The 27992-nt window shown below is 42.9% G+C and overlaps 1 protein-coding gene across 3 annotated transcripts; it reads left to right on the top strand.

Annotated features, from left to right (window-relative positions):
* The first annotated feature begins 1663 nt into the window (after nucleotides 1-1663).
* LIPH (lipase H) lies at nucleotides 1664-27929 on the top strand. Of its 3 annotated transcripts, XM_079100622.1 has the most exons (9): nucleotides 1667-2459; nucleotides 4140-4248; nucleotides 8633-8734; nucleotides 10777-10866; nucleotides 16366-16533; nucleotides 18256-18351; nucleotides 20263-20374; nucleotides 25083-25256; nucleotides 26357-27929. In XM_079100622.1, the coding sequence occupies exons 1-9, from the start codon at nucleotides 2172-2174 to the stop codon at nucleotides 26442-26444; spliced, it is 1227 nt and encodes a 408-aa protein (XP_078956748.1). In that variant the 5' UTR covers nucleotides 1667-2171; the 3' UTR covers nucleotides 26445-27929. The 3 variants fall into 3 exon arrangements, with proteins under 3 accessions (XP_078956749.1, XP_078956750.1, XP_078956748.1); XM_079100623.1 differs by lacking the exon at nucleotides 8633-8734 and having other exon boundaries at nucleotides 1664-2459; XM_079100624.1 differs by lacking the exons at nucleotides 8633-8734; nucleotides 10777-10866 and having other exon boundaries at nucleotides 1664-2459.
* Nucleotides 27930-27992: the final 63 nt, after the last annotated feature.

Genomic DNA, 27992 nt, shown 5'->3' on the forward strand with positions numbered 1-27992 from the left:
GAAGAAGATAGTTTTGTTTTGTTTTTTTTTTTCATTTTGTGTGTCTGAGATGAAATTTCCTCCAGGTTAGAGTCCAGTTCTACATCCCCATTGTAATCTTATGTAGACCACTATGTAATCTTATGTAGACCAGCTACAGGCACATGACATCCTTCTGCCCCTCACTGTGGTATTGAATTGTGTAACTTAGTTAAGGTGTTAGCCAATTTCTCCTCTGCATAGATACTGCATCTTCCCTAGTCACTAAAGAGCAATCTGTGGGAGACATTTTAAAGCCATACAAATATGCTTCTCATCAAAATCCCGACACCACCTGATCTAGAATTTGGTGTTGATGATTCTTTCCTAACTAATCTTTATTATGATGATTACCAAATGATGAGTTTCAATTCCAGCACTCTTTCCATATGTACCACTCAACTTTCAACCCATACTGAAAGAATCTTCCTGTCTTCTCCATTTATTTATTTGTTTCTTTCTTTATCTATCAGCTTATTGTATGGTTGAAGATTCTTATTTTTTCCCAAAGCCCTATAATTCAAATTCAATACTTTAATAATTCTTTAATAATTTTGTGCTAATCTTGGTATGGTGGTACCTGCCTGTGATCCTGGCTACTAGGGAGGCAGGAACATCTGAAGTTTAAGGCCAACCTGAGCAACTTAGCAAACCCTGTCTCCTAATGAAATTTTAAAAACAAGGGCTGAGCCAGGTGAGGTAGTGCATGCCTGTAATCCCAATGACTGGGGAGGCTGAGGCAGGAGGATCATGAGTCCAAAGCCAGCTTCAGCAACTTAGGGAGGTCCTTAGCAACTCAGCAAGAGCTTGTCTCTAATAAAATACAAAAAAGGGCTGGGAATGTGACTCAATGATTAAGCACCCCTGGGTTCAATTTCCAGTATCAAAAGAAAAAAGGCTGGGCAATGTAGCTCAGCGGTATAATGCTCCTAAGTTCAGTCCCCTTGCAGGGAAAAATAAAAGTGTGCTTAGATTATCTCAGATCTGATCTGGTCAATGGAAGCCTCTTCAAGCTCTCTTCTGTACCCTTGTGACATTTTTTTCTTTTCTTTTGTAGTGCTGGGAAATTGAAACCAGGGCTTCACACATACTAGGGCAAGCTCTGTCTCACTGAGCTATATTCCCAGCCTTCTTGTTGTTTGGGATTGTCATTGTTATTGCATGTGTGGCATGTTTTTAAACACTTTCTTACTTTCTGGCTTAAAAAGATGCTCCAGGCTCATCTTGTGCTGTTCCCTGCCTCATCTCCAATCTTTCTCCTAAGGCCACCCCTAGAGTGAGCTCTGTAGCTTGAGGGCTTGAAGGTGGTGCTTGAGGAGCACGGAAGAGGAGGACCAAGAGCGGGGACAGTGGTCAGCAGTTTGAGAAGCTGCAGAAAGGCTCAGTGGGTGGCCCAAGGTGTTCTCCACCGCGATCCTGGGCAGGTTTTCCACACCGCGAGAAGTGCTTGGGGCCTGGGGCGTAGTACAGCAGTATAGCGCTTGCCTGGCATGTGTGACGCGCTGGGTTCCTTCCTCAGCACCTCATACGAAAAAATAAATGAAATAAAGGTCCACTGACTACTAAAAAATAAATTAAAAAAAGAAAAAAGAAGTGCTTAAACCATGCAGGACTCGGTTACCGAGTCCTCTACGATGTTCAGGGCACAGTGAGCCATATGCAAGTTGTAAGACCCCATTTTAAGAAAATCTAGGTCTAGCAGGTTAGACGCACATGTACATAATACACATGTGCACCCCTGACAGTGTGTTTTCATCATGCTGCCAGTGAGGTACATGCAGGAATTTGGGGTGTTCCCGGGTGAGGGTAGTGCTTATGTCTGGGAGGGTTGCAGAAGGCTTCATTGGTGACTCTTGGGTTAGATCCTGAAGGAGGGTAGGATTTGGAAAAAGAGTTTCCAGGTGAAACTGGAGGTTGCTACTGCCGAGCACCAATTCAAAATGACTTTGCGGCTTCATTCAGCTAGATCCAGCCCTCTGCCCGGTGCTATAAGGAACATAAGCGCTCGGCGAGTGGAGGACAGCCCTCTCTTGCAGTCTTGGTGTCACGATGCCATCTAATTTTTATTTTCAAACACAGATGAAACATGCCCTTCATTCACCAGACTGAGCTTTCACAGTGCTGTAGTGGGTACAGGGCTGCACGTGAGGTTGATGCTCTATACGAAGAGAAACCAGACCTGCGCCCAAATCATCAACTCAACAGCTTTTGGGAACTTGAATGTGACCAAGAAAACCACCTTCATTATCCATGGATTCCGGCCAACAGGATCCCCTCCAGTTTGGATGGAAGACTTAGTAGAGGCTTTGCTCTCTGCAGAACACATGAACGTGGTTGTGGTTGACTGGAATCGAGGTGCTACAACTGTCATATACACCCACGCCGCTAGTAAGACCAAGCAAGTAGCCATCATCTTGAAGGAATTTATCGACCAGATGTTGGTAAGAAAGACTTCTCTTGTATGATTTGCAGCCAAATTGAAACTGACTAATTACCTGGAGATTTAAAGCCAAGCGATATCTTCAATGAACAGGGTGCCTATTTTGTAAAATTCTGCAAATCTAAATAAGGCCCATGCAGGGCTGCAGAGGGACCCTAAGTAAGATCCACAGGTATGGTGGTGCACTGCACAGGACACTAATTTAAGGGAGCAGCATTATCATTGTAGATGTAGATTTACGTATTATGTTTATTACGATAATTTTCCCACATGACAACCAAATATCTTAAGCAAGGGAAGCTTTCTCTCTCTTTCTTTTGTGATACTGGACATTGAGCCTAAGGCCTTTGTGCTTGCTTAGTAAGTGCTCTACCACCCAGTTGCATCCCTAGCCCTTTTAAAATTTAATTCAATTTAATTTTTTTATACCGGGGTGCTGTCCCGCTGAGCTATATCCCCAGCATTTTTTTTTTTTTTTTTAAATTTTGAGACAGGATCTCACTAAGTTGCCCAGATGGCCTCAAACTTTGTGATCTTCCTACCTCAGCTTCCTGAGTCGCTGGGATTACAGACATATGCCATCATGCCTAGCTCTTTTTCTAGTTCACATAAAAGTGTCTTAGGGGTAGGAGGCTGTCTGTCTAGGAGCTTCTTGATTTAAAGGTCTAGAGATTCTTCAACTTTGGTAGCTGTCTTTTCTGCTACAAGTGCCAGAGGTTTAGTGATTGAATTATCCAAAACTGGTTTGATGAGATAATTTATGTTTCTAGAAGACTTACAATGGTCAAACTTTGTTTAGTGACCCATCTCATGCATTGCTCCTTTTAACAACAGCAGAAAAATAAGTGGCATGAAATCAGGAAGATTTTGAAGAGGGACGGGTCTGGTGACCACTATGGCCCAGTGTGACATGGGTGTTATACAAGCTCCCCACCTAAGCCACAGTCTAGGAAGGAGAATATTTGAAGGACTCAGGACCAGCTATCCTAGCAGCCTATGGACTGTGTGGTTCACCCTCCCCAGGTTTTGCCCTTCTTTCCTTCCCTCTTCTTGGTGACTTCATTCGTTGGGCCAGGATGAAGATAAGGGTGTTCATCAAATTGTATTGTCATCCCTCTCCCCAAACTGGAAGGCTTTAGAGATGTCTATGCTTAGCTTCTAGCAGAAATGTGACTGCGAACCAGGCACAGTGGTGAGCACCTGTAATCCCAGCAATTTGGGAGGCTGAGGCAGGAGGATTGCAAGTTCAAAGCCAGTCTCAGCGACTGAGCAAGACCCTATTTCAACGTAAAAAATAAAAAGGGTTCAGATGTGGCTCAGTGGTTAAGTTGCCCCTGGGTTCAGTCCCCAGTACAACACCCTCGCCAACCAGAAAACAATCAAAAAAAGCATGAGTGGATTCACCATGACATAAAGGGCAAGGTACTAGTTGGGTTTGGACTCAGCCCCCCTTCCAACTTCCTGACCTCTCCCATGATTTCAACTGTGGGCCTCAGATTCTTCATCTGTATAATGAAAAGAAGAGTATTTATATTGTGGGGCGTTGTGACATTTAAATAACACAATAGTTGTAAGGCACTTAGAAATGTTCCTCCAAAGTCAATAATTTGTAAATTTCTCCAAATGTAGTCAATTCCTTGATTCCTCACAAAGTGTAATGATGGACTTATTAAAATTCCAGGCAGAAGGAGCTTCTCTTGACAACATTTATATGATTGGAGTAAGTCTAGGAGCCCATATATCTGGATTTGTTGGAGAAATGTATGATGGGCAGCTGGGGAGAATTACAGGTAAGGCTCCTGTGGTCTGTGGGGTAGCAGCATGGGCCAGGCGATCACTGGGGGAATAGTACACAGGCAATCCTAGTCCTTGGGTTTGAAGCCAGCTTTCTGAGCATAGACTCCATTCTGCAAAAGAAAAACCATAATAATGTTAACCTCAGGTTATTATTTAATAAAATATATGTAAAGCATTTTATAAATTGTGTGCCACAGAAAAGATTGGTGGTGGCTTAATTTCTCTTATAGCTAGGAAAACAGCGATGTCCCGTGGGAATTTGATCTACGCTCTGAACGGAGTCTTCTTTCCGTCTAATCTAGAATGACCTGAACTGCATACCTAGTACACCGAAATCCCCAGAAGTGTCTTGTGGTAGAAAAATGATACAGGAATTTTGGTAGCTAGACCTGACTCTGTAAATATATCAGTTTTCTAGCAAACACTGAATGAAAACACTCAGAAATACAGCAGGTTACACCCCAGACAAAGACTCCGTTGCTGGGATCTCTGACCTGGAGCTTAGTAACTTTCCACAGCTGTTCACAAAGGGCTAGGGGCAAGGGCGGCTCTCTATTTCCAAGACTCTAACTTCTCTCATTTACCTTTCCCTGAATGCATCCTCACACCTCACAGTTTGTTTTGTTTGTTTGTTCCTTTTTGAGGTACTGGGGAGCTTTACCACTGAACTACAGCCCCAGCTCTAGTCCTGGCAAATCACCTCTATCTCTGTGACTGTGTCCATCTCTCTGTCTCTGTTTCTCTCTCTCTCTCACATACACATACACACACACACACACACACACACACACACACACACACACACACACCACGTTGACTGGCATCGATTCTAGCTATGGTATTTTAGGTCACATTGTTTGTGTTGGCAATTTTGAAAAAATTCACTCTAATCTGAAGGCCCAGGTTCCTCATCTTATTTATTTGCTTTCCTAGGGAAGCAAAGTGATTTTTTAAATTTGAAAATGTATTATTACTCTTTTTAGAAAGCAATGTGTCTTTAAAAATTTTCCTCCTATATAAAGGACAAATGGTTTGAGTTTGCCTATGTTGTTATCTACAAGGGAAAAGAAGGAAAGGAAGGAAGGAAAAGAAAGAGGAAGGGAGGGGAAAGGAAAGAAAAAAAAGAGACAGGCAGATAGGCAGGCCCTGATTTGTAGCAATTGCTGACTTTCTGGGGTGTAAAACTCCCACCATGGCTGATCTCAAGGTACCCACGAGCCTGGGATGAACGAGAAGAGATGAACAAAATTTGTTCTGCAGTCCACCACTGTCTCATTCTGTCTGCAAGCCAGGTTCACACCTAAGCCTCCCAGCAAATCAGTTCCCACAACTACTTTGAAAGTGACCTACAACATGTGCTGCCTCTGGCCATGGAAATTCCCAGGCCAGCCTTCCTTTCACTCTGGGCCCAGGTGAGCCTGCCCCATAACCTGGGCTGAGCGGATCGTCCACAGCTCAGTTTTCTACCTCCATGTTCCCTGAGTCCCAAGGCTAGTCTCGGTCTTCCCCAAGAGCAGCTAAGGAAGTAAAGCATTTCCCCTCCCTACCCCGCTTCCTCTGTGCTGCCTGGGTGGGCTCACTGGGTTGCAGGGTGGGAATGGGGCCTGTAACCCAAGGATACAATTCACATCTAACTCCCATGGATCGGATGGGTCTGCCTATTACTTACCTTGGTGGTCTCCATGGCTGCTTCACCTCTTCCATTTCTTTCTTTCCTCTGCCCTCCTTTTGCTCTTCCTCTCTGTGCACCTATCTCTTGGTTTTTCTTCTCATTAACTTTTCCTTCTCTCTCTCTCTCTCTTTTTGTTGTTGTTGTTGTTGTTGTGCTGAGGATGGAATCCAGGGCCTCGCTCATCATGCTAAGCAAACACTCTACCACTGAGCTACATCCCCAACCCCTATCTTTAACTTCTCCAAGAGAGATGGTAGACGATGAATAACTTGCAAACATTTCAAGTACCTGGATCATTTGTGAATACACTAAATTTTATTCTCAAACTTGACTATATGTAAAACCTGCCTTGAGGTACTGGGAACAATGCCAGTGGGCTGGTTGAGAATCTCCCGAGTTTTGGGTCAGGAATCTGTATTTTTAACCAGAAGATGCAGATGGTCTGAGCTCCATACTCCAAGAAACTATAGAGTAACCTCACATCCCATGTGACCACTGAGTGCTTGAAATGTGGCTAGTGCAAACTGAGATCTGCTGTGAGTGTGAAATACACATTAGTTTTAGAAGACAAAATAATAACAACGAAAACCAGAATGTAAAAAAATATTAATTATTTAATTGATTACATGGGCATGACAATATTTTAGATATCTTGTATAAATTATATGGGTTTTTTTTTTGTTGGTGTTAGGTCTGTCCACACAGTGTGCAGGTTTGGTGTTTTGTTTTCTTTTGTTTTTCTGTGCTGGGGATTGAACCAGGAATTCTTAACAACTGAGTCACATCCCCAGCCCTTTTTATTTTTTATTTTGAGACAGGGTTCTGCTAAGTTGCTTAGGGTCTCACTAAATTACTGAAGCTGCTTGAACTTGTAATCCTCCTGCCTCAGCCTCCTGAGTTGCTGGGTTTACAGGTATAAACCACCATGCCTGGTGAGTGTGCAGATTTTGGGTCAATTTTACTATAATTTTTTTGACTGGCATTGTCAGCAGATCATTTGCTATGGCATATCACTATGGATATTATAAGTCCAAGTTTGCTTGTGACAGTCCTGGTTTGTACCTCTTGCCTTGGTATGATTATGAACAGTACCCTCCTCACTCTCAAAATTGCCCTGGTTTAGGTGTTTTCTCTGCCAATGAGCTGGAGGTTGCTGTAAACTGGGGCTCTGTCTCGTTCATTTTCTTAGACAGGAAGTAGTGCTGTCTGATGTGAGGAGGGAGGAGGAGCTTCCTGGTGGGGGACAAATTCTTTCTAAGGCTATGGAGTTTTTCCTGTTGTATTGAGAACAGCCTGTGGTCTTGGGTGCCTGGGTGTTGGCCCTTCTCCTCCCACACCAGTTTCAGTTGGGAGAGAATAGAAGAGAAAGGCTGGGAGGGAGAAGATAAGGAAAGGGGGCAGATAAATAAATGGCTCCAGGAAGCAGAAGTGCATTGGGAGAGGAGAAATGGAGAGGCTGAAGCTAGAACCAGGAATGTTGAGGAAAAGATGCTCAACTTGGATTTTATATGTAACATGGGAGGATGGGAGATGTCAACAAAATGACATTTAGGGACATAGTAGGGACTAGGGTATAGCTCGGTATTAAAGCATAGAGTTATCCTGATCAAGGTCCTAGGTTCAAACCTTAAACACCCGAAACAAAAAATTTAAAAAGTGATATTCATAGATTAAAGCTTCATGGGAGATGTCCCTTGAAACCTTCTTCACTTCACATAGGGCTCTAGTAAGTGCCTTTTTGAGCCTCTGGGTCTTTTTTTTTTTTTTTTTTTTTCAGCACTGGGGATCGAACTCATGGCCTTGTGCTTGCAAGGCAAGCACTCTACCAGCTGAGCTATCTCCCCTGCCCCCCCCCCCTTTTTTAAGTTTTTATTTTGTGGTTACAGTATCATATGAGCTGCTCCCCTGTTTTTCCAGTTGTTTCACAGTGATGGTGAGAAACGCCCAGCTAACATTGATTAAGGGCAAGAATTCGGTCCAGGCACTCAGGAGTGGCTGATATCTTAGTATGTACAGGGACCGATAACCTGGCCCTTTCCCGGTTTCACCAGTAGGCTTTGCCCTCTCCTTCTGAGCTTGCTAAGCTCAGTGCCAAGAACAGAAACCAAGAGCTCAACAGCCAGAAGAGGTTGCACTGAGAGGCTGGACTCTCCTTAAGATGCTTGATCTCCCCGAGCCTCAGTTCACTCACCTATAAAATGGGAATCATAATAGCTTCCCTACCTCCTCACAGGTTTGCAATGCAAGTTAATGAGCTAGGGTATGAATATCAGTGAAGCTGTAAAGGAGTTTTATTAATAACAAGAAGGAAGGACTGAATGGGGTTTCTGGATCACCTAAAATGAGATAAAATAAGATACAGCATTTGCTTTTTCTCTTTTATGCACACCGTGGTGCTTTTTTCCTGAGGAGCCAGTGTATCCCTGCCCTGCCCCCACCCCCATGTGCGTTGCGCTCTGCATGAGCTGTGCCTCCTCCTGGAGTCGGGCACTGTCCCAGGGCCATGGTCAGGGTAACCATCTCTACTGTGGGAAGGAGCTACAGGGCTGTGGAAAGGAGTCCTGACAAAGCAGGATGGGAATGTGAGTGCTCACCCACCCGAGGGGGTCTTGCAGCCAGTGAACCCTCCTCCCTGGGAGGCATCAAAGGCCCAGTGCCAGTGACTCATGGCGTGGGGCTGCCAAGCCACTCTGTTTTCCTTCCAGGTCTCGACCCTGCAGGCCCTTTATTCAACGGGAGGCCTCCCCAGGACAGATTAGATCCCAGCGATGCGCAGTTCGTTGACGTCATCCACTCTGACACTGATGGTAACATTCCTGTCTTTGTGGGTCAGTGGCCCCCCAGACCCACAGAACCCCCCCCCCCCCTTGGGGGAATCGTCATGCATGGGCAGAGCAGGTTCCTCCAGATGCCCTCTTCCTACCAGGCGGGGTTCCAAATCGGCAGAGACATTGAAGGGAAGTGGGTGTGGCCAGGCCTGCAGGATCCATGATGCAGTGGGGATCATTTTCCCATAGTCTTTTATCTTAAAATGACCATTGTGCCCAGTCCAAGGCAGGCCAGTTTGCATACCATGTGGACAGTGTTTCCAAATGCACAACTGGGTTTGCATGCATGATTTCTTGGGTGTGTTGGTTACTTCTCATTATTTCCTTAAGCTGAAAGATTAGTTGAGGTATGTGTTCCTCCACACAGAGCAACCCACCCACCAACAGCTCCCAGCTCTCTGTGAATCTTCCAGGCCATTTCTGTCTTTCGAGATGCTGGTTTTGTATCATGGATTGCTGGCATATGCCTTGTGGGCTGGGGTGATGTTCAAGGATGGGTGTCTACTATATACAGATGTCTGGGAGAGGAAGTAATGTAGGAGTTTGAGAAGGACAGAGGGGACAGAGCTGGTGGACATTTAATCATGTATCTTCTTTATGATGTGATCACCTTGACCTGGGGCTGGGAATGCATCTCAGAAGTAGTGCAGCTTGTCTAGGATACACAAGGTCCTGAAGTTGATCCCCAGCACCACAAAACAAACCAACCTGGACCCTCTATCATGGGCATCTAGTGTGGCGTTTAACAGTTGTTTGCCTTAAAAGGAGCACCTCTTTGTGACGCATCTGCATCATTATTAGGGAGTTTACTTAAGAGCAGGTATGAACTTTACTTAAGTGCAGTACTGCAGTGTCCTTTGCATGCTCAATGGAATAAAGAAATTCACTTTTTATTCTTGGAATGTGAATTTTGAAGGAAAGAGTATAAGTTTTGCAGTCAGGGAGATGTAGACTCAGATTCCAAGTTCTGTTCTTTCTAGTGATGTCATGTTAATTTCTTAAGTCCTCTGAGCCTCTGTTGTCATCTTAGTTCATCTAAATTTGCCAGTGACCACTTTGCAGACATTGTGAACATTAGAAGAAAGGTTTATAAAGCATCTGTGTCATACCACAGAGACATGTAGGTTCTCACTATATACTAGCTATTAGTATTACCACGATGCACTATGTATACATGTGCATTTACATGTGTACATACAGATCTAAAATCTTCTATTTATTTATTTTGAGACAGGGATTTCACTCTGTTGCCCAGGCTGCTTTTGAATGCCCAACTCTAGCATTTCTCCTGACTCAGCTTCTCAAGTAGCTGGGATGACAGGTGTGAGCCACCATGTTCAGCTTATCAATAGTCTTTTACAGGTTTTTGTTTTGTTTTGTTTTTCAGTGGTGGTGCTGGGAATTGAACCCATGGCCTCCTTAATGCTAGCCAAGCACTCTAACCCCAGATCCCAGTAATATTTTAATCAAGCATTTTACTGATTATCGTAGGGTTACATGGTTAAAGAAAACAAGTAGTTATTAAATCTATAATTTTTTAGAACCTCATTTTCTAGAATTATTTCCATACTTTTTATCATCCTGGATCCCAAATTTTAAAAGATTTTGCCTACTAAGTAAAAATGAATTTTTCCTGTTTCTTATTCATTAAAGATTTATACAATGCAAATTCAAGACTCAGGAAGTCATGACAATTGGAGGGGCCCAGCCAAATGTAAGGAAAATAACATATGATTTTATCAGCCTTGCAGTGAATGAGTAACCAAAATCCCTATGTTTTTTAGAAATAGTGGAATTAAATTCCATCACCATTTGCCCAATCACTTAATAATGGAATGGATGATAGTGGAATTTACGTCCCGATTTAGTAACTGGGTAACTTTGGGCAAAACATTTCAAAAAGTATAACAATAATGATAACAACAACAATCATACAAATCCTGCCTATATCTGGCAGGCAGGTGAGCCATGAGATGTGAACAGGTCAAAGCAGTGTGAAAGCATAGTGTGTTCTCTTTCAGCACTGGGCTACAGGGAACCCCTAGGAAACATAGACTTCTATCCAAATGGAGGATTGGATCAACCAGGTTGCCCTCAAACGATATTTGGAGGTAAGTACAGATACTTTATATTATGTAAAATAGTGGATTGAAAAGCACATTTTAAAAAATCTGATATGATCTTTACAGTTTGAATAGAAAACAAACTTTTCTGAGATGATAGCAGTGGTTTAAATATAAATTATAAATTGCAAACTCACCTCCTCAAAGCAAAAAATAAGGAGTTGGAGGGCAACATTAAAGGTGAAGTGGGAGATCAATGTTTACAGCAGCTCAATTCATAGTAGTTAAGCTATGGAATCAACCTAGGTGCAATACAACAGATGAATGGATATAGAAAATGTGGTTTGTATGCACAATGGAATACTGGCTATAAAAAAAGAATGACTTTATGACATTTGCCAGAAAATGTGTGGATCTGGAGACTATTATGCTAAGAGAAATAAGCCAATCTCAAAAAAGCAAAGGTCAAATGTTCTCTCCAATATGCGGATGCTAACCCACAATGTGGGCAGGGGGAGGGGAAGAATAGAAGTTCAGTAGATTAGACAAAGGGGAATGAAGGGAAGGTAGAGAGGACAGAAATAGGAAAGAGAGTGGAATGAATCTGACTTAACTTTCCTGTGTACCTATATAGATAGACCACAGTGAACCTCCACATCATGTACAACCACAAGACTGGGATCCTGATTAGAATAAGATCTACTCCATATTTGTATAAATATGTCAAAATATACTCTACGGTCATGTATAACTAAAAAGAACAAATTAAAAAAAAGAGTGGGGTTGGGGTTGCAGCTCTGTGGTAGAGCACTTGCCTAGCTTGTGTGAGGCACTGGGTTCAATCCTCAGCACCCATAAAAATAAATAAGTAGATAAAATAAAGATATTATGTCTACCTACAACTCAAAAAAGTGAAGTGGAGGACAGATTTTAATATCCAGCCCTTTAGCACTCTAAATATATATTTTGTCACTGCTAGAGAAAGTCAAACCACCATGGAAATGATTTTAGAAAAAGAATGGTCTTGCCAGGTGTGGTGGCACATACCTGTAATCCCAGCGACTCGGGAGGCAGAGGCAGGAGGGTCTTGAGTTCAAAGCCAGCCTCAGCAAAAGTGAGGCACCAAGCAACTCAGTGAGACCCTGTCTCTAAATAAAATACAAAATAGGACTGGGGATGTGGCTCAGGGGTCGAGTACCCCTGAGTTCAATCCCTGGTGCCCAGCCCCCACAAAAAAAGGATGGGCTTGGCATGAAAAGGTAGTTGTATACAGCCCCAAGAATGACAGAGTGTTTGCAAGTGATCCGGCTGAAATGGCATAAGCAGGGCTACCCATGCTGGACCATGATGAGGCTCACATTCCATCGAGTCACTCCCCAGTGCCTTCTTTTCCTAGTGTCTGCTCCTGTTCCTTTTTCAGTGGCTCCTCTCCTCTGCCTTTGACTTACTGCCTTCTGTTGTAAACCTGCAGGGAATCTCTGACCACCACTGAAATTTTCTCCTCCTTTTCAGTGACAAATCCATGCAATGAGGGTCTTCATTTCTGTTTCCATTTCCTCACTGACCCCCACATCCCTACTTTCTACCCCCATCGCTTTGCTGGAAGTGACTTCTTCAAGTTCACCAGCAGCCTCCCCATCCCAGATGCCCAGGGTCCTTTTCCCAGCTTCGACTTTCCCTAAGTCTCCAGCTTCTGGTTCCACTAAGCCTTCACTTAAAATTCTCCCCTTCCTGCTTCTGTGTCATCAGGTGATGTCCTCTGGAGGGTCTTTCCATGGTCACTCTTTTGAGGGCTCTCTGAAGGTACCTTCCCTTAGGTTGGGTCATATGTCATCTGATTTTCATCTCACACCCCTTTTTTTCTTAAATATTTCATTTATATTTCTGACTTCAGAATTCACCCTGAAAGTGGAAAGGGTGGATTCTGATCTAGTTGACTGTATACACCCTGGACTCCACCCAACAGCCCAGACCCGTTTAGGGAGTCTTCACTCTTGAAGTGATCCACTTCCAAGAAGCTGCTGCCCTTTGGTGCCCACTTAGACCGGAGGTCAATTCCAGGGAGGAGATTCTCATGGGGGGATTTACAGCCCAGGCTCATACATTTTCTTATGTGGTCTTCCTCCTCAGAGGGGTGTGTGTTTGCCATGAGTGACATGCTTGCAGAGAATTGAACCCAGAGTCTCCTGTGCAAGTGCTCCACCACTGAGCAACACCCCCAACCCTCCTCACATAACTCTTGAGTCCCTTCTGTCCTTTCATATCAGCTGATCCTGGTTCCTTGGCCCTCCGTGTTGGTGACCATTGCAGGGTCCCCATGCAGGGTGCTTTCACATTGCCGTTGGGCTTCTAGTAAGAGGTGAATGCATCCTGTGGTCCAGCTAATGTGTCACCAAGAACTGCGGCATCTTAGAAAATCTCAGGTTCAGTCCTTGATTAAGATTTAAGGCTGTGTGCCATCCCCACCCTTGTCCCCTCTGCCCTGCCGCATACTTCCATCCTCTTCTAATCTGCAGCCCAGCAGTGGTTCTTAAACTTCGGTGTGTATCAGAATCATGTGGAAGGCTTGTTAAAACACAGATCACATTGACAGGCGCAAGGCCTTGTGTTCAATTCCAACACCAAACCAAATCATAGATTGCCAACAACTGCAAGCCCCTCAGGGCTTTCCATTTCTAAGAAGTTCCGGGTGATGTTAATTCTGCTGGTCTGAAGACAGTGTTTTGAGAACTTCAGTAGCAGTGCAACAGATAGATCTGAGTCATGTAGACCACAGGTGGCAGAATTCCAGCTTTGCCCTTATTAGCATGGGCCTCAGGTTCTCTGTGCCTCAGCGTTCCCATCTATAGAATAGGACTAATGTTGCCTACTTTATAGGATTGTGAGAGCTAGCAACAGGTTATACGAAGCACATAGGCTGTTCCTACCCAATATGGTATTTCTGATTTTGTTTTATTCCAATATAAAATTGATAGATTCTATTAATCTATAAAATTTATAGCTTTCTGGATTTAAAATATTTGAAACAAAGTTGGGATACTTTACTTGCCAATAGAGCAAATTTTTAAAAATTTTTTATTTAAAAGAATTCTTAGTTATACATGACAGTAGACTATATTTTGGCAGCATATACATACATATAAGTATAACTTATTCTATTTAGGTTCCTACTCTTGTGGTCATCCATAATGTGGAGTTACCCTGGTCATGTATAGAAATACAAGGTTAGGAAAATTATGACCAAGTAATTCTACTGTCTTTCCTATTCCCCTCCTCTCTCCCTTCTCTCTGTTCCCCGCTGTCCAGTCCAATCTACTTCTATTACTCCCCTCCCCAACCTCCCTGTTTTGGGTTAGCATCCACATATCAGTGAAAATATTTAGCTTTTGGTTTTTTGGGATTGGCTTATTTTGCTTAGCATGATATTCTCCAGTTCCATCCACTTACTGGCAGATGCCATAATTTCATTCTTCTTTATGGCTAATATTCCATTGTGTATATATACCACATTTTCTTTATCCATTCCTTTGTCGAAGGACACCTAGGTTGTTTCCATAGTTTGGCTATTGTGAATTGAACTGCTATAAACATGGATGTGGCTGTGTCACTAGGGTATGCTGTAGTATAGTATACTATTAAGTCCTTTGTGTATAGACCGAGGAGTGGGATAAGTGGGTCAAATGGTGGTTCCATTCCCAGATTTCTAAGGAATCTCCATAATGCTTTCCAGAGTGGTCGCACCAATTTGCAGTCCCAAAACAATGAATAAGAGTACCTTTCTCCCCACATGCTCGCCAGCTTTTATTGTTACTGGTATTCTTGATAATTGTCATTCTGATTGAAGTGAGATGGAATCTCAGTGTAGTTTTAATTTGCATTTCTGTAATTGCTAGAGATGTTGAAACAAAAATGTCAAACCACAAAAAAAATACACCCATTATCAGGATCATTTCACAAAATAAAGAATACTTTTACTGGGAACTAAACCCAGGGCCTTGCACATGCTAGGCAAGTGCTCTACCACTAAGGTTCACATTCAGCCCTTTTATTTTATTTTGGGATAGGATCTCACTAAGTTGCCCAGGCTGGCCTCGAACTTGTGATCCTCCTACCTCCAGAGTAGTGTGTGCACCACTGCACTTGGCTAGAATATACATATTTTTAATTATATAGAATACTTTTTAAAAAAAATTGAAACCCAAAAATCTCACCACAGATCAGCATCAGTCCAGAAATAGCTTTTTTTTTGGTGGTGCTGGGGGTAAAATCCAGGCCTTTGTGCGTGTGCTCACTCTACACTCTACACTAAGCTATGCTTCTGGCCATAAAAGTGGCATTTGAGAGCCACTGAGTAGTTGTATTTTCCAATGATTCCTAACATCTAGTAGCTGTCCACCAGGTGTCCCTTGGTGCCTGCCTGGTCTCTCTCTGTTCACTGCCAGATCCTGTTGCTTTCTTTTTTTTTTTCTAATGATTCATTTTTTTTACACAATACCTTTATTTTATTTACTTATGTATTTTTATGTGTGCTGAGGATCGAACCCAGTGCCTCACATGTGCCAGGCAAGTGCTCCACCACTGAGCCACAACCCCAGCCTGGCCCTGTTTCTTTTGACATAATGAAAAACGTGGCAGTAATCAAAACTACTCTCTTGCCCTTGACTTTGCAGTCATTGGCCTTATTAGTACTGACCAGTACCAGATTGAGGGAACCCGTAATAACCAGACTTTGAGTTAAAGCCTTGAGCAGAAATGAGGCAGAAGATCCGATGTGGTGGCGTGCACCTGTAGTCCCAGCTACTCAGGAGGCTGAGGCAGGAGGATGGAGTGAGTCCATGGATTTGGAGCCAGTCTGAGGACCTAATGAGATTTCATCTAAAAAACAAACACAGAAAAGAAAAGGAAAAAAGAAGGGCTGGGGTACAGCTCAGGAGTGGAACTCTTGTCTAGCACGCGTGAGGCTATGGATGCAATCCTCACCATTGAAAGATAAGAAAGGCCGCGGAGTTTCACTGTGTAGCAGAACCTGCTGGAGATGGCACATCCAAATACCTGGTGCTCATCTGCTGTGTGCCTGGCACTATTCTCAGATTTAAAGCTATGACAATAATCGAAATATGCAAACTGCTTATTTTGGGAGAAGCAGAGTCGAGTTATTCAAGATAAAAGACTGTACTTGATTAGATCTGATGGTTATATTTCACAGTGTAAATTATTTTTGGTTTTGTTTTTTGCGGGCTGGGGCTGGAGCCCAGGGCCTTGCACAGGTAGGCACATGCTCTGCCTATTGCAAGCTACACCTCTAGCCCCAAGGTACTTAATTAAAATAGATTTGCTTTAACTCCTTAATTTAGTGTGATCTTTTCTCCTGCCACTTGCCAGCATGAATCCTTATTTATGACTTTTCATAAGGATTAAATGGGATCAAGTACATGGGAGTTTTCAGAGCAGCGCAGGAGACATGATAAATTGTGTGTCCAGTATATGATGTACTTCTATTAAGTGCTTCGACTGCTCTACCCTTGAATCACTCCCTTTCCAACCAAGGAATGAAGTATTTCAAGTGTGACCACCAGAGGTCCGTGTACCTGTACCTGGCTTCCCTGAGAGAGGACTGCGAGATCACCGCCTATCCCTGTGACTCCTACCGGGACTACAGGAACGGCAAGTGCGCCAGCTGCGGCACACCACAGGAGCAGTCCTGCCCCGTCCTGGGTAGGTCCAAAGCACGGTCCCCCTCTGCTCTGGCACAGATTTTGCAGAACCATTTTGCTGCCTAAAAATGGGTCCCCAAATTATTTTACAAAAACAAAAAAGCAATTTGGGCAGCTTTTTCTCGTCAATTTTCTAGTCTCTTAATTACAAAAGTGTTAGAAGAGCAAACTGTGTAGGATTCCATCCAGCAGGGAGCACAGTCTACCCAGAGTATGGCCACGTTATGTAGCCTGCCCCCGTGAGGACCAGAGCACCGTCTCTGTGCGTCCAGCCTCTCCGCTGGGCGAGAGTCCACAGGGAGCCAGAGACCCTCTGCCAGATGACATTGCTGAGTAATCCTTTCTAACTAGTGTCCATAAATGCTCTCACTCACAGCTGGACATGGTGGCACACATCTGTAATCCCAACTTCTTGGGAAGCTGAAGCAGGAGATTGCAAGTTCAAGACCAGAATGGGCAACTTAGTGGAAGCCTGTCTCAAAATAAAATGTAAAATGAGCTGGAGAGGTAGCTTAGGGGTAGAGTGCCCCTAGCTCAATTCTCACTACAGGGTTTGGGGTGGGGGGGTTCCCTCACTCCATCCTCTGGCTCTTGTGTGTATGTACAGGGGTGGGGTGGGGTCAAAGATGCCGTGGATACTGCTTGGATATTTGCTAGGGGTTGGTGGAAATATCCTGGGTGGTTAAGACTTTGAAACTGGATAGCCATGAGGGTTTTCTGATTTTTTCCCAAAAGGAAAAATCCAAGTAAACAGTAGGGCATGCTATATGTAGGGGTTCTTAAACCTGATTGTACATTAGAATCACTGAGGGAGTTTTTTTCTTTTTCAATACCAGTGTCTGTGTCCCATTCCCCATCAATTAAGTCAGAGTCTGGAGGCCATTTTCTTTCTTTTTTTTTTTTTTTTTTTTTTTTTTTTTTTAATTTTTAGTTGTAGATGGACACAATATCTTTATATTATTTACTTATATGTGTTGCTGAGGATCGAACCCAGTGCCTCACCCATGGTAGGCAAGTGCTCTATCACTGAGCCACAACCTCAGCCCTTGGAGGCCATTTTCTAGCAGTGAGGTTAGAGGAGAGAAAGAAGTCACAGGATCTCACTCAACCGTGGCTCCTGTAGGCATAGATATAAAGGGAGACATTCATCTGCTTGGTGACATAGTTATCTGGCCAGCCCACATTTGGTACAACTTAGTGACCTAATAATAAAAAATTTTTCAAGAAAGCACAGAGTTTGGGGGTGTAGCTCAGCGGTACAGCATGTGCTTAGCATGCATGAGACCCTAGGTTCCATTCTGAGCACCTCCCATCCCCCAAAAGTGGAAAATAAAAAGCACCTTGCTTTGCAATAGTGATGCTATTTTAGGTCTAAACCTAAATCTGTTTTAATGTAGAAAATGAGTGATTACTGAAAAACATCAGTCCTATTTTTGGTCCCAAACAGTGCACTGCTCCCCATCTCCCTACCAAGTTAGCCAAGAGCCAGTAAAGGGGTAAAAGCCATTGTAGGGTCCTTTTGCACCCCAGCTCTTAGGGATGGAGACAACCAGCAAGAATGGTGTTCAGTGGGGTGACGCTGTCCTGGAGGCCCTGCGGTCTTCCCCATGGTGGGAAGGCTGTCTCTGTGATGGCTGCCCGCATCTCGGTGTTCTCAGTCCTCTGGTGCCTTCATGTTTATATAATACGTGTTCATGTTACGTTTTTCCTGCTTGTTTTATAGGCTATTATGCTGACAACTGGAAAGACTACTTAAGGCAGAAAGATCCTCCGATGACTAAGGCATTCTTTGACACAGATGAGAAGGAGCCCTTCTGTAGTGAGTGGTGAACTGTTTTTGACCTGCCCTTTTATTGTGCGTAGGTTGAGCCTCAGCTTCCTAGCTGCTTCTTGGCAAATGAAGGCCACAGTAAAGCTTGGAGTTTGGAGCTGGAAAGGCCTAGGTAGAATCCTGATTCTGTCACATAATAGCTGTGTGACCTTGGTCAAGTCTTCTGACCTCTGTGGGTCTCAGGGTCCTGCCTGGCTAAATGGAGATAATAATGCCTGTCTTCTGGGCTATTAGGATTAAAATATCAGTAAATCAGTGTTAGCATCACCAGTGGCCATCGTGATCACTAAGATCTCCCAGGAAATTGCTTGATTCCTCAAGAGACCTGAAGTTGGGGCTAGGAAAATTCAGGGGACGGCACATGTATGGGTCAGCCCCAGCTCTACAGCTACCATGATGAACTCAAGACATCAAGAGGTCAAGTATTCCAGATGGGAGCTCATTAGAACAGCACTTGATTAAATGCTCTGATAGGCAGTCAGGATTTGCCTGGGAAGATGTATGCCTTTCTAGCAATCTTTTTTCTTTTGTTGTTGTTATTTTTGTTTGGTACGGGGGATTGAACCCAGGGTGCTTAACCACTGAGCTGAGCCACATCCCCAGTTCACCCTTTGAAAAAAAAATTGAGACAGGGTCTAAGTTGCTAAGGGCCTCTTTAAATTGCTGAGGCTGTCTTTGAATTTGCAGTCCTCCTGCCTCAGCCTCCCAAGCCTCTGGGATGACAGGCAAGTGATTCCATGCCTTGTATTCCTTTTCATTTTTCTTGGGAGCAACCGTTCTAAGAGACAGGCAGATCCCTGGGTTTCCCTCTTCCTTTGGAGCCATACATGGCAGCCCAGGATTGGGCGTCTGCCTGGTCTGTATGGGGCGAACCCCTGAACAGTAAGGGCTATGAAATAGCAACTCCAGAGTGGGCTTTATTTTCATGGGACCCTCATCTCCCTGAGCCTCTTTCACTTTCCTTGCAAGTCTGACCAAGAGAGAGCAGATCTGACTGTCATGTAGGGATCCCTAGCTTCCCCAAACACACTTGAGCTTGGGGAGCAAATAGAAAGGAGGAAAAATAGTTCTCTGAACACATTACATATCATTTATTCAAGAGGAATTATTGGGTGCCTCTAAGGTTTACTGCTGGGGTTTTAGAAGTAATAATCATCCCTTGTTGTGGTATATTTTAGTTCTATCTTGTTTTTTAACCCACAGGATATTATTCAGGCAATATCTATATAGATGTACTCATATTGACCACTTTTGTGTGTATATTTGAGCATGATGGCTTAAGATGGAGGATGTTCAGAACATGACAAGGACTCAAAGAAAGGAGAACTGACTTAGTTTGAGAGCCAGGGAAGGTCTCCTGGAGGAAATGACATTAAGCCGAAACCCAAAATGGGCCATCAAGGATGTCCAGGCAGGGAAGGCCCAAGAGCAAAAGAGAGCTTCGCAGTGCAGGAGGTGTGGGTGGCGTGGCAGGGCTGGGAAGGAGGCTTCACGGTGCGCCAGGTAGGTAGTGGACATGACCCAAATTGTGGAAGACCTTGTCAGCCACGGAGTGGCTCCAAATGGCAACTTGGTCATTTTAGCATAAAATGGGCAGGAATGGAAGTGAACCAGTCAGACTTGGCTGTTGGCCAGGAGACCTCAGTCCATTCGGTGGGAACGTGGGATGCCTGAATATGGTGACTGGATCCCAGTGAACTCTGCTGTCACTCATGCCATCTTTAACAAAGTGAAGAAAAAAGAACAATAGAAAATTCTGCCCTGGATCTTTGCAGAGAAACTCCAGAGGAAGCAAAAAGGAGACTCAGTTATTAGGGATGTTGGGCTTTTCAGAGTCGGCCATCCAGGGGAGCAGTTGGAGCCACCTCTCTCTTATTGTGTTCCCTCCCTGTTCTGCAGTGTATCATTACTTTGTGGACATTATATCTTGGAACAAGAACATCAGAAGAGGCTCTATTACAATCGAGTTGAGAGACAGAAATGGAAACACCACAGAATCTAAAATTGATCAGTAAGTTGAGCTGTAATAGTTTGCCATTTGCTATTTTCCTCTTTGCTTGGAGGAATTAAATTCCAAATATACCTACTTTCTTTTTTATAGGCCTGTGCTTTGCCTTGTCCTACAAAAAATATAAGGGACTATATTGTTTACTTGCTTCCCTGGCTTTTGATCCCTCGGGCTCTCTACACATGTATTGGCACAGTGATTTCTTTCCTTCCTTCCTTCTTCCTTCCTCTCTCTCTCCTTCCCTCCTTTACCTTCTCCCTTCCTCCATCTCTTTTTCTCTTCTAATTCTTCCTCTGATTGAACATTTAATTACAAAAGATTTTCTTGCTTACCGTAAAGGTTTAAACAATAAACAACTATGTTGATCTAATCATTCCACTTTATATACATGTATCAAAATCTTATATTATACCCCATAAATGTATATAATTATGATTTGTCAATAAAAAATAATAATCTTAATTTTGCAACCATAAAGGGCCAGGCATGGTGGTGCGTGCCTATAATTCTAATCACTCCAGAGGCTGAAGCAGGAGGATGGCAAGTTTGAGGTCAGCCTCAGCAACTTAGCAAAACCCTGTCTCAAAACAAAAAAATGAAAAGGGTTGGGGGTGTATGTTTGAATGAGTTTTGTGTTACTGTGACCAAAAGACTTGACAAAAACAACTTAGAGAATGAAAAGTTTATTTTGGCTCATGGTTTCAGAGGTTCAATCCACAGTCAGCCAGCGCCATAGTTTCGGGCCCAAGATGAGGTAGAAATTCATATTGGAAACAGCTCAGGATGCTACAGCCATGAAGCAGAGAAAGTTCTGCTCACCAGGGACACATTATAACCCCCAGTGTCCTGCTTCTTCCACCCACACTCTACCTGCCTACAGTTATCACCCAGTTAATCTATAGGTTATAACTATCATCATCTGATCACCTCACCTGTGAATATTCTTGCATTGTCTCATATGTGAACTTTTGGGGGACACCTCATATCTAAACCATAACAATATAGCTCAGTAGTAAAGCAATCCTAGGCAATTCACAGTACTAAAAAACAAAAGTGCACAAATAAAAAACATACAGGGATTTGCGGCATAAAAGTACAAGTTCTCACCCCTTCTCGGAAGAGGCCTATCTCCAAAGACCAAAGGCACCCACCACATACCTGTTCCTATTCTTTTATGAGGTAAGGATCTAGTCTTATTCTTCTCCATGTGGATAACCAGTTTTCCCAGCACCATTTATTAAAGAGGCTGTCTTTTCTCCAATGTATGTTTTTGGCACCTTTGTCACGGAGCAGATGACTGTAAAGGTATAGGGTTGTCTCTGTGTTCTCTATTCTGTACCATTGGTCCATGTGTCTGTTTTTATGCCAGTGTCATGCAGTTTTTGTCACTATAGCTCTATAGTGTAATATGAGTCAGATACTGTGGTGCCTCCAGCATTGCTTTGTGACTTAGAATTGCTTTGACCATTCTGGGTCTTTTATTTTTCCAAATGAATTGTAAGACTGTTTTTTCTAGTTCTGTGAATATCATTGGTATTTTGATTGGACATTGGCCTGTCCATTAGTGTGGGAGGTCTTTCCATCTTGAGATTTTCTTCAGTTTCTTTCTTCAGTGTTCTATAGTTTTCATTGTAGAGGTTTTTCACCTCCTTGGTTAGATTTACTCCTGCTTTTTTTTTTTTTTTTTTTTTCTTTGAGGCTATTGTGAATGGAATTCCCCCCGGCCCTGATTTCTTTCTCATCAGATTCATTGCTAATATGTAGGAAAGCTATTGATATTTAAAAAAGTGTTTTTAGTTGTAGATGGACACAATACCTTTATTTTATTTATTTATTTTTATGTGAGGATGGAACCCAGTGCCTCATGCATTCTAGACAAGCACTCTACCACTGAGCCACAACCTCAACTCCTTTATTGACTTTCATATGTTGATTTTGTAATCTGCAAATTTGCTGAATTGTTTATTAGCTCTAGCAGTCTTTTGATGGAGTGTTTTTGGATCTTCTAGGTATAGGGTCATATCATCTGCAAACAGGGATAATTTGACTTCTTCTTTTCCTGTTTTTTTACTTTTATTTTCTGCTGTGGCTAGAATTTCTGGCTGTATTAAATATAAGTAGTGAGAGTGAATCTCTTATCTTGTTCCAGATTTTAAAAGAAATGCTTTCAGTTTTTTTCCCATTTACCATGAAGTTGATGTGTGTATGTGTGTGTGTGTACATGTGTGTTGAGGTAGGTTCCTTCTATCCCTAGTTTCTTCAGTGTTTTTATCATGAATGGGTGTTCAATTTTGTCAAAGAGAAAACACTGCATCTATTGAGATGACCAAGTGATTTTTGCCCATAATTCTGTTTATGTGATGAATTACATTTGTTGACTTGCATATGTTAATCCATCCTTGCATCTCTATTCCCAGCTCTTTTAAGTTTTGTTTTGAGACAATCTCACTAAATTGCTGAGGTTGGCCTTGAATTTGTGATCTTGAACTTGACCTCCCAAATTGCTGGGATTATAGGTGTGTGCTACTGCACCTGCCAAACTTATCGTTTTAATCAGTTTTTGGTGTACCATTCAGTAGTGGTAAGTGTATTCATGTTATCATGAGTTAGATCTCTAGAACTTTTTCATTTGGCAAAGCTGTAATTCTGTACTCATTAAACAACTCCCCTTTCCTCACTCTTCCCACCCCTAGTAAACACCATTATTTCTCTTTCTATGAATTGGACGACATTAGATAGCTCATGTAAGTGGAATCAATACAGTATTTGTCTTTTTGTGTCTGGCTTATTTCATTTAGTATAATATCCTCAAGGTTCATCAATGTTGTACATGGGACAGAATTTCCTTCATTTTTAAGGCTGCATAATATTCTGTTATACGTATCTACCATGTCTTGTTTAACTACTGATGGACACTAGTGTTGCTTTCATTTCTTGGCTCTTATGAGTAGTGTTGCTGTAAATGTGGAGGTACAAGTGTCTCTTTGAAATCAGGCTTTGATTTCTTCTGGATATTTCCCCAGAAGAATTTTAATTCTGTGACACACTGCCATACCATTTTCATGGCTGTCGCATCATTTTCTAGTCCCACTGGTATTGCACAAGGGTTCTGATTTCTCCACATCCTCACCGACACTTGTTGTCCTAACGGGTGTGAGGGGATTCTGTGTCTTATGGAGCATTTCCGTCATTCTCCGGAGCACTTCCTTCCTTTTGGGCACAGAGGCTGTCCGAGGCTCACCTTGCACATTCCCTGCCCCAACCTGGGAATCAACTGTTTCTCCAGGAAATCCTGGTTTAGAAACCAAAATTTGGGCTGGGTGTGGTGGCACATGCCTGTAATCCCAGCTGCTTGGGAGGCTGAGGCAAGAGGATCGAGAGTTCAAAGCCAGCCTCAGCAACTTACAGAGGCTCTAAGCAACTTAGCATAGACCCTGTCTCAAAATAAAAAGTAAAAAGGGCCCAGGGGTTAAGTGCCCTAGGGTTCAATGCCCCATGTCAACAAAAAAAGAAAAAAAAAACATCTGGGCACTTTCTGAATTAGTTTTCCTTGTGGTTCCTTCTGTATTCCACAGGACGCAGACTCGATTCCAGTGGGGTTGGGGTGACAAAGGCACCTGCTCACATCACTAAACCCCCAAATTAAGGATTGTGTCTGCAGCGAGCCCACTGCTCCTGAGCCCAGGAGGCTGCTTGGTTCTCTGTGACCTCCTCTTCCAACTCCGCAGAGGGACAAGGGCTGTGTGGAACCTCCCCCGTGATATCTTTTAGGATCTTTGGGGTTCCACGTATAGGAAACATCTCCACACACTTGGGGAGAAGTACTAGAACCTAGATTTAGCTATTTTAAGGTTCATCTTGAGAGAAAGGGCTGGGAAAAAAATGAGCTTAAGGATAACTCCTCTGTTAGTATCCAGTTTGGCTAGAAATCTATATGTGTTTCTAGCAATGTGGTTTAATGGAAAGAGCACGACTTTGAACTCAGAGCTGAGTTTGTAAGCCCTGTCATGTGGGGAACTTAAGCTCTTCAAGCAGCCCCGCCTGTAAAATAGGAAAAAATCCCCACCTTGGGGCTGGGGTTGTGGCTCAGTGGCAGATCACTTGCCTACCATGCATGAGGCACTGGGTTCGATTCTCAGCACCACATGTAAATAAATAAATTATAAATAAAAGTTAATCCACAACTAAAATTATGTATTAAAAAAATCCCATCTTGCCGAATATTTCAGGGAATGGGAGAGATGTGTCAAGAGATACGAGCTGGGTACAGTAGCATATGCCTATAATCCCAGTTGCTCAGGAGGCTGAGGCAGGAGGATCATGAATTCAAAGCCAGCCTCAGCAACTTAGTGAGGCGCTAAGCAACTCAGCAAGACCCTGTTCCTAAATAAAATATATTTTTTAAAACAAGAACTGAGGATGTGGCTTAGTGGTTAAGCCCCGCTGGGTTCAATTCCTGGTACCAAAAAAAAAAAAAGACTGAGGATACCACCTGGCACATAGTAAGCAGCATTCTTCTCTAATGTTATTTTGGGGTCAGTAGATTCACTTAGATAGTCGCCTCGAACTGGTGGACTTTACCCATTCAAGTCAGCTAGTGCAGGCAATAGGGTCAAGTGGTTGCCTGTCAAAAAATGATTTGTAGGCTGCAAAGCAGCTTTCTCCCCTTAGTCATCTATACTCATTTTTAAATGTTATTTCTTCCTTCCAGTGAACCAGCCACATTTCAGAAATATCATCAAGTGAGCCTGCTTGCAAGATTTAATCAAGATCTGGATAAAGTGGCAACAATTTCATTGGTGTTCTCTACAGGATCTGTAATAGGCCCTAAGTACAAGCTCAGGATCCTCCGAATTAGGTTGCGGTCCCTTGTCCATCCAGAGAGGTGAGCCGCAGGCAAGATTTTCCAAAGATGTCTTCGAATCGTCAGCTTGGTCTGATGTTTTAATGGGACTTCATTATTCACAGCGAGGGGAGTGAGGGGGTTTTCCAAAAATAGTCTCCATTTAAAACAAATTGCTCAGCAATCTAAGAAATTTATACTGGCATGTGCCTAAAGATACATGACCCAGTAACCCAAGGAAATAATGGTGTTATATGCTTAGAGTTATATAATTCCTCCCTAACCACCCATGCTCTTTGCAGGTCGATGGTTTGTTGTACAAAAGAAAACTTTTCATCATTCAGCACACTGAGAATACAGAGCTTAATATAAATAAGGTTAAAGAAAAATTGGATTTTTTCCTATTGACAATGTCAATGTTTTATATTTGTTAAATTTGATAACCTCATTGAGAATGTCCTTGTTCTTAGAAAATATACACAGAAGTATTAAGAAATATTAAGGAGTAAACAGTCTATTATCAAGGGGTTCAGAAAAAACAAATGTGCATAAAGACAGAGAGAATTTTTTTAAGTGCAGGGCTATGTTTGTGTTTTGTAATAAATGCCACTCTACCATATAGTCTTAACTTAATCTGTGGACTGAAAAAGAGAGACAGGAAATGATGTAGGCAGTTACTTTATGTTTATGAATTCATTTTTCTTGAAGGTTTAGGACACCCTAAAATATTTAATACAAATTTCCTCTAAGAGAATAGTCATTCTATCTTAAAATGGTGGGACTTTTTGTACTTTCCTAATTTTCAAAGGGATAACATGCCCATTTTATAAAACCTGGAAAGTACAGAAAGTGTCAGAAGCAGAAAAATACCACTCTAATGTCCTTCAGAGGTAACCACTGTTAATTAGTTTTGGTTATTTCTGTTGTTTGCTTTTTAAACCTAGTTGAAACCGTATGGTAATAATGTTTTACATTCTGCTTTCTGGCTCCTAATGTTTTACTTACCAGAAGCATTTTTCCTATTCCTTTAGAAACATCTGCTGCATAATTTTATGTCCTAAGGATATAATGCAGTGTACTTGACTAGAACGTGGCATTTCTATGATTTTATTGACGAGGATATCTCTCTCTTGTTTTCCCAGACCCCAGTTATGTCGGTATGATCTTGTCCTGATGGAAAACGTTCAGACAGTCTTCCAACCTATTCTCTGTCCCAAGTTGCAGATGTAACTGCTGCTGGGACACGTGGGTAGCAACAATGTCACGACAGCTACATCTACAGCCTCTTTGAAAGCTTCACCTGAGCTTTTCCTCAAAGCTCAAAAGGCATGGAAAAACCAAAGTTATTTTCAGCAGCGTCCTACGGATGTCACATTGCAGAATGTCAAATGACTTTGTGATTATAAAACCATCCTGGGAAGGGAGGCCCTAACTAGGACAAGTCAGAAATAGCCAGGCTTCCGACAGCCTAGTGCTTTGTCTGGCTGCATCCCGGGGCCTCGTTTGTTCTGACCTGTCGCTTCTGCTGCCCATCACGCAAGCGCGTCTACTCCTCAGGGCTTCGGGACTGCATCTTAAAGGCCAGGAGGGGGCTGCAAACCTCACTTCGGACTCTCTGCTCCCTGTGCCAAATTCTGCACAGTACCTGTCACACAGAAGGGAACAAAACTGACCTACCTCGCAGGGCTGCTATGTGGGTTTGGAAGACAAGTCTGTGAAGAGTTCTTTGAAATCCCATGGGTACCACATCAGTGAGATGTGTGATGAATGTGAATATGCTTTTATTTATTTTAACACGGCTTAGCTCATGTGCTTTTATAGGGTGACCCCTCCTTATCAATACCTTGGCTTCCCACTGCCTCCAAAGTGATGCTGGTGCACAGAGGAGGTAGGGATGGGCTGGTAGTCGTGAGGGTGGTGCTGTGACTAGAGAGGAAGCAGCAGCAGGGGAGCAGCCTCACAGCCCCTGGACAGGGGACCAGCGAGAGGCAGGGGAGAAAAGGGCTTCTTTTTCACCTAAGGTGGACAAGGAGCATTTTATAGGCAGCCCTTCTTTCCCGTTTAGGTTGTCTGTATGTTTGTTTTGGCAGGGCTGGAGATCTGTTCCAGGTGCTCCACCACTGAGCTACGCACTCCAACCCAGGCAACCCTCTTTTTTATTTTTATTTTTTCCAGTACTGGGGATTGAGCCCAGGGATGCTCTACCACTGTGCTATATCCCCAGCCTATTTCAGTTTTTATTTTATTTTATTATTATTATTATTTTTTCCCTGCAGTGCTGGGGATTGAACCCAGGGCCTTGAGCTTGCGAGGCCAGGGTCTACCAACTGAGCTATATCCCCAGCCCATTTCAGTTTTTATTTTTTATTTATTTTCAGTTTTTATTTTAGACAGGTTCTTGCTAAGTTCCAGAGGCTGGCCTTGTGATCTTCCTGCTTCAACCTTTGAAGTAGCTAGGATTATAGGTTATTTTAAACAATCTTTAAGAAATGTTTGTATTAGCTGAGCATGATGACTCATGCCTGTAATCCCAGCAGCTCTGGAGGTTGAGGCAGAAGGACTGCAGTTTCAAAGCCAGTCTCAGCAACTTAGTGAAGCCTCAAGCAACTCAGCAAGACCCTGTATTTAAATAAAACATAAAAAGGGTGGGATGTGGCTCAGTGGTTAAGCACCCCTGGGTTCAATCTCCAGTACCAAAAGAAAAAAAAAAAGAAATGTTTATATTTTCCTTACTATCAATGTAATCCATGTTTATTGAAGGAAAAATTTTAAGGTGCA

This window comes from Sciurus vulgaris, assembly GCF_902686455.1.
Source record: "Sciurus vulgaris genome assembly, chromosome: 10".
Classification (NCBI taxonomy): Eukaryota; Metazoa; Chordata; class Mammalia; order Rodentia; family Sciuridae; genus Sciurus; species Sciurus vulgaris.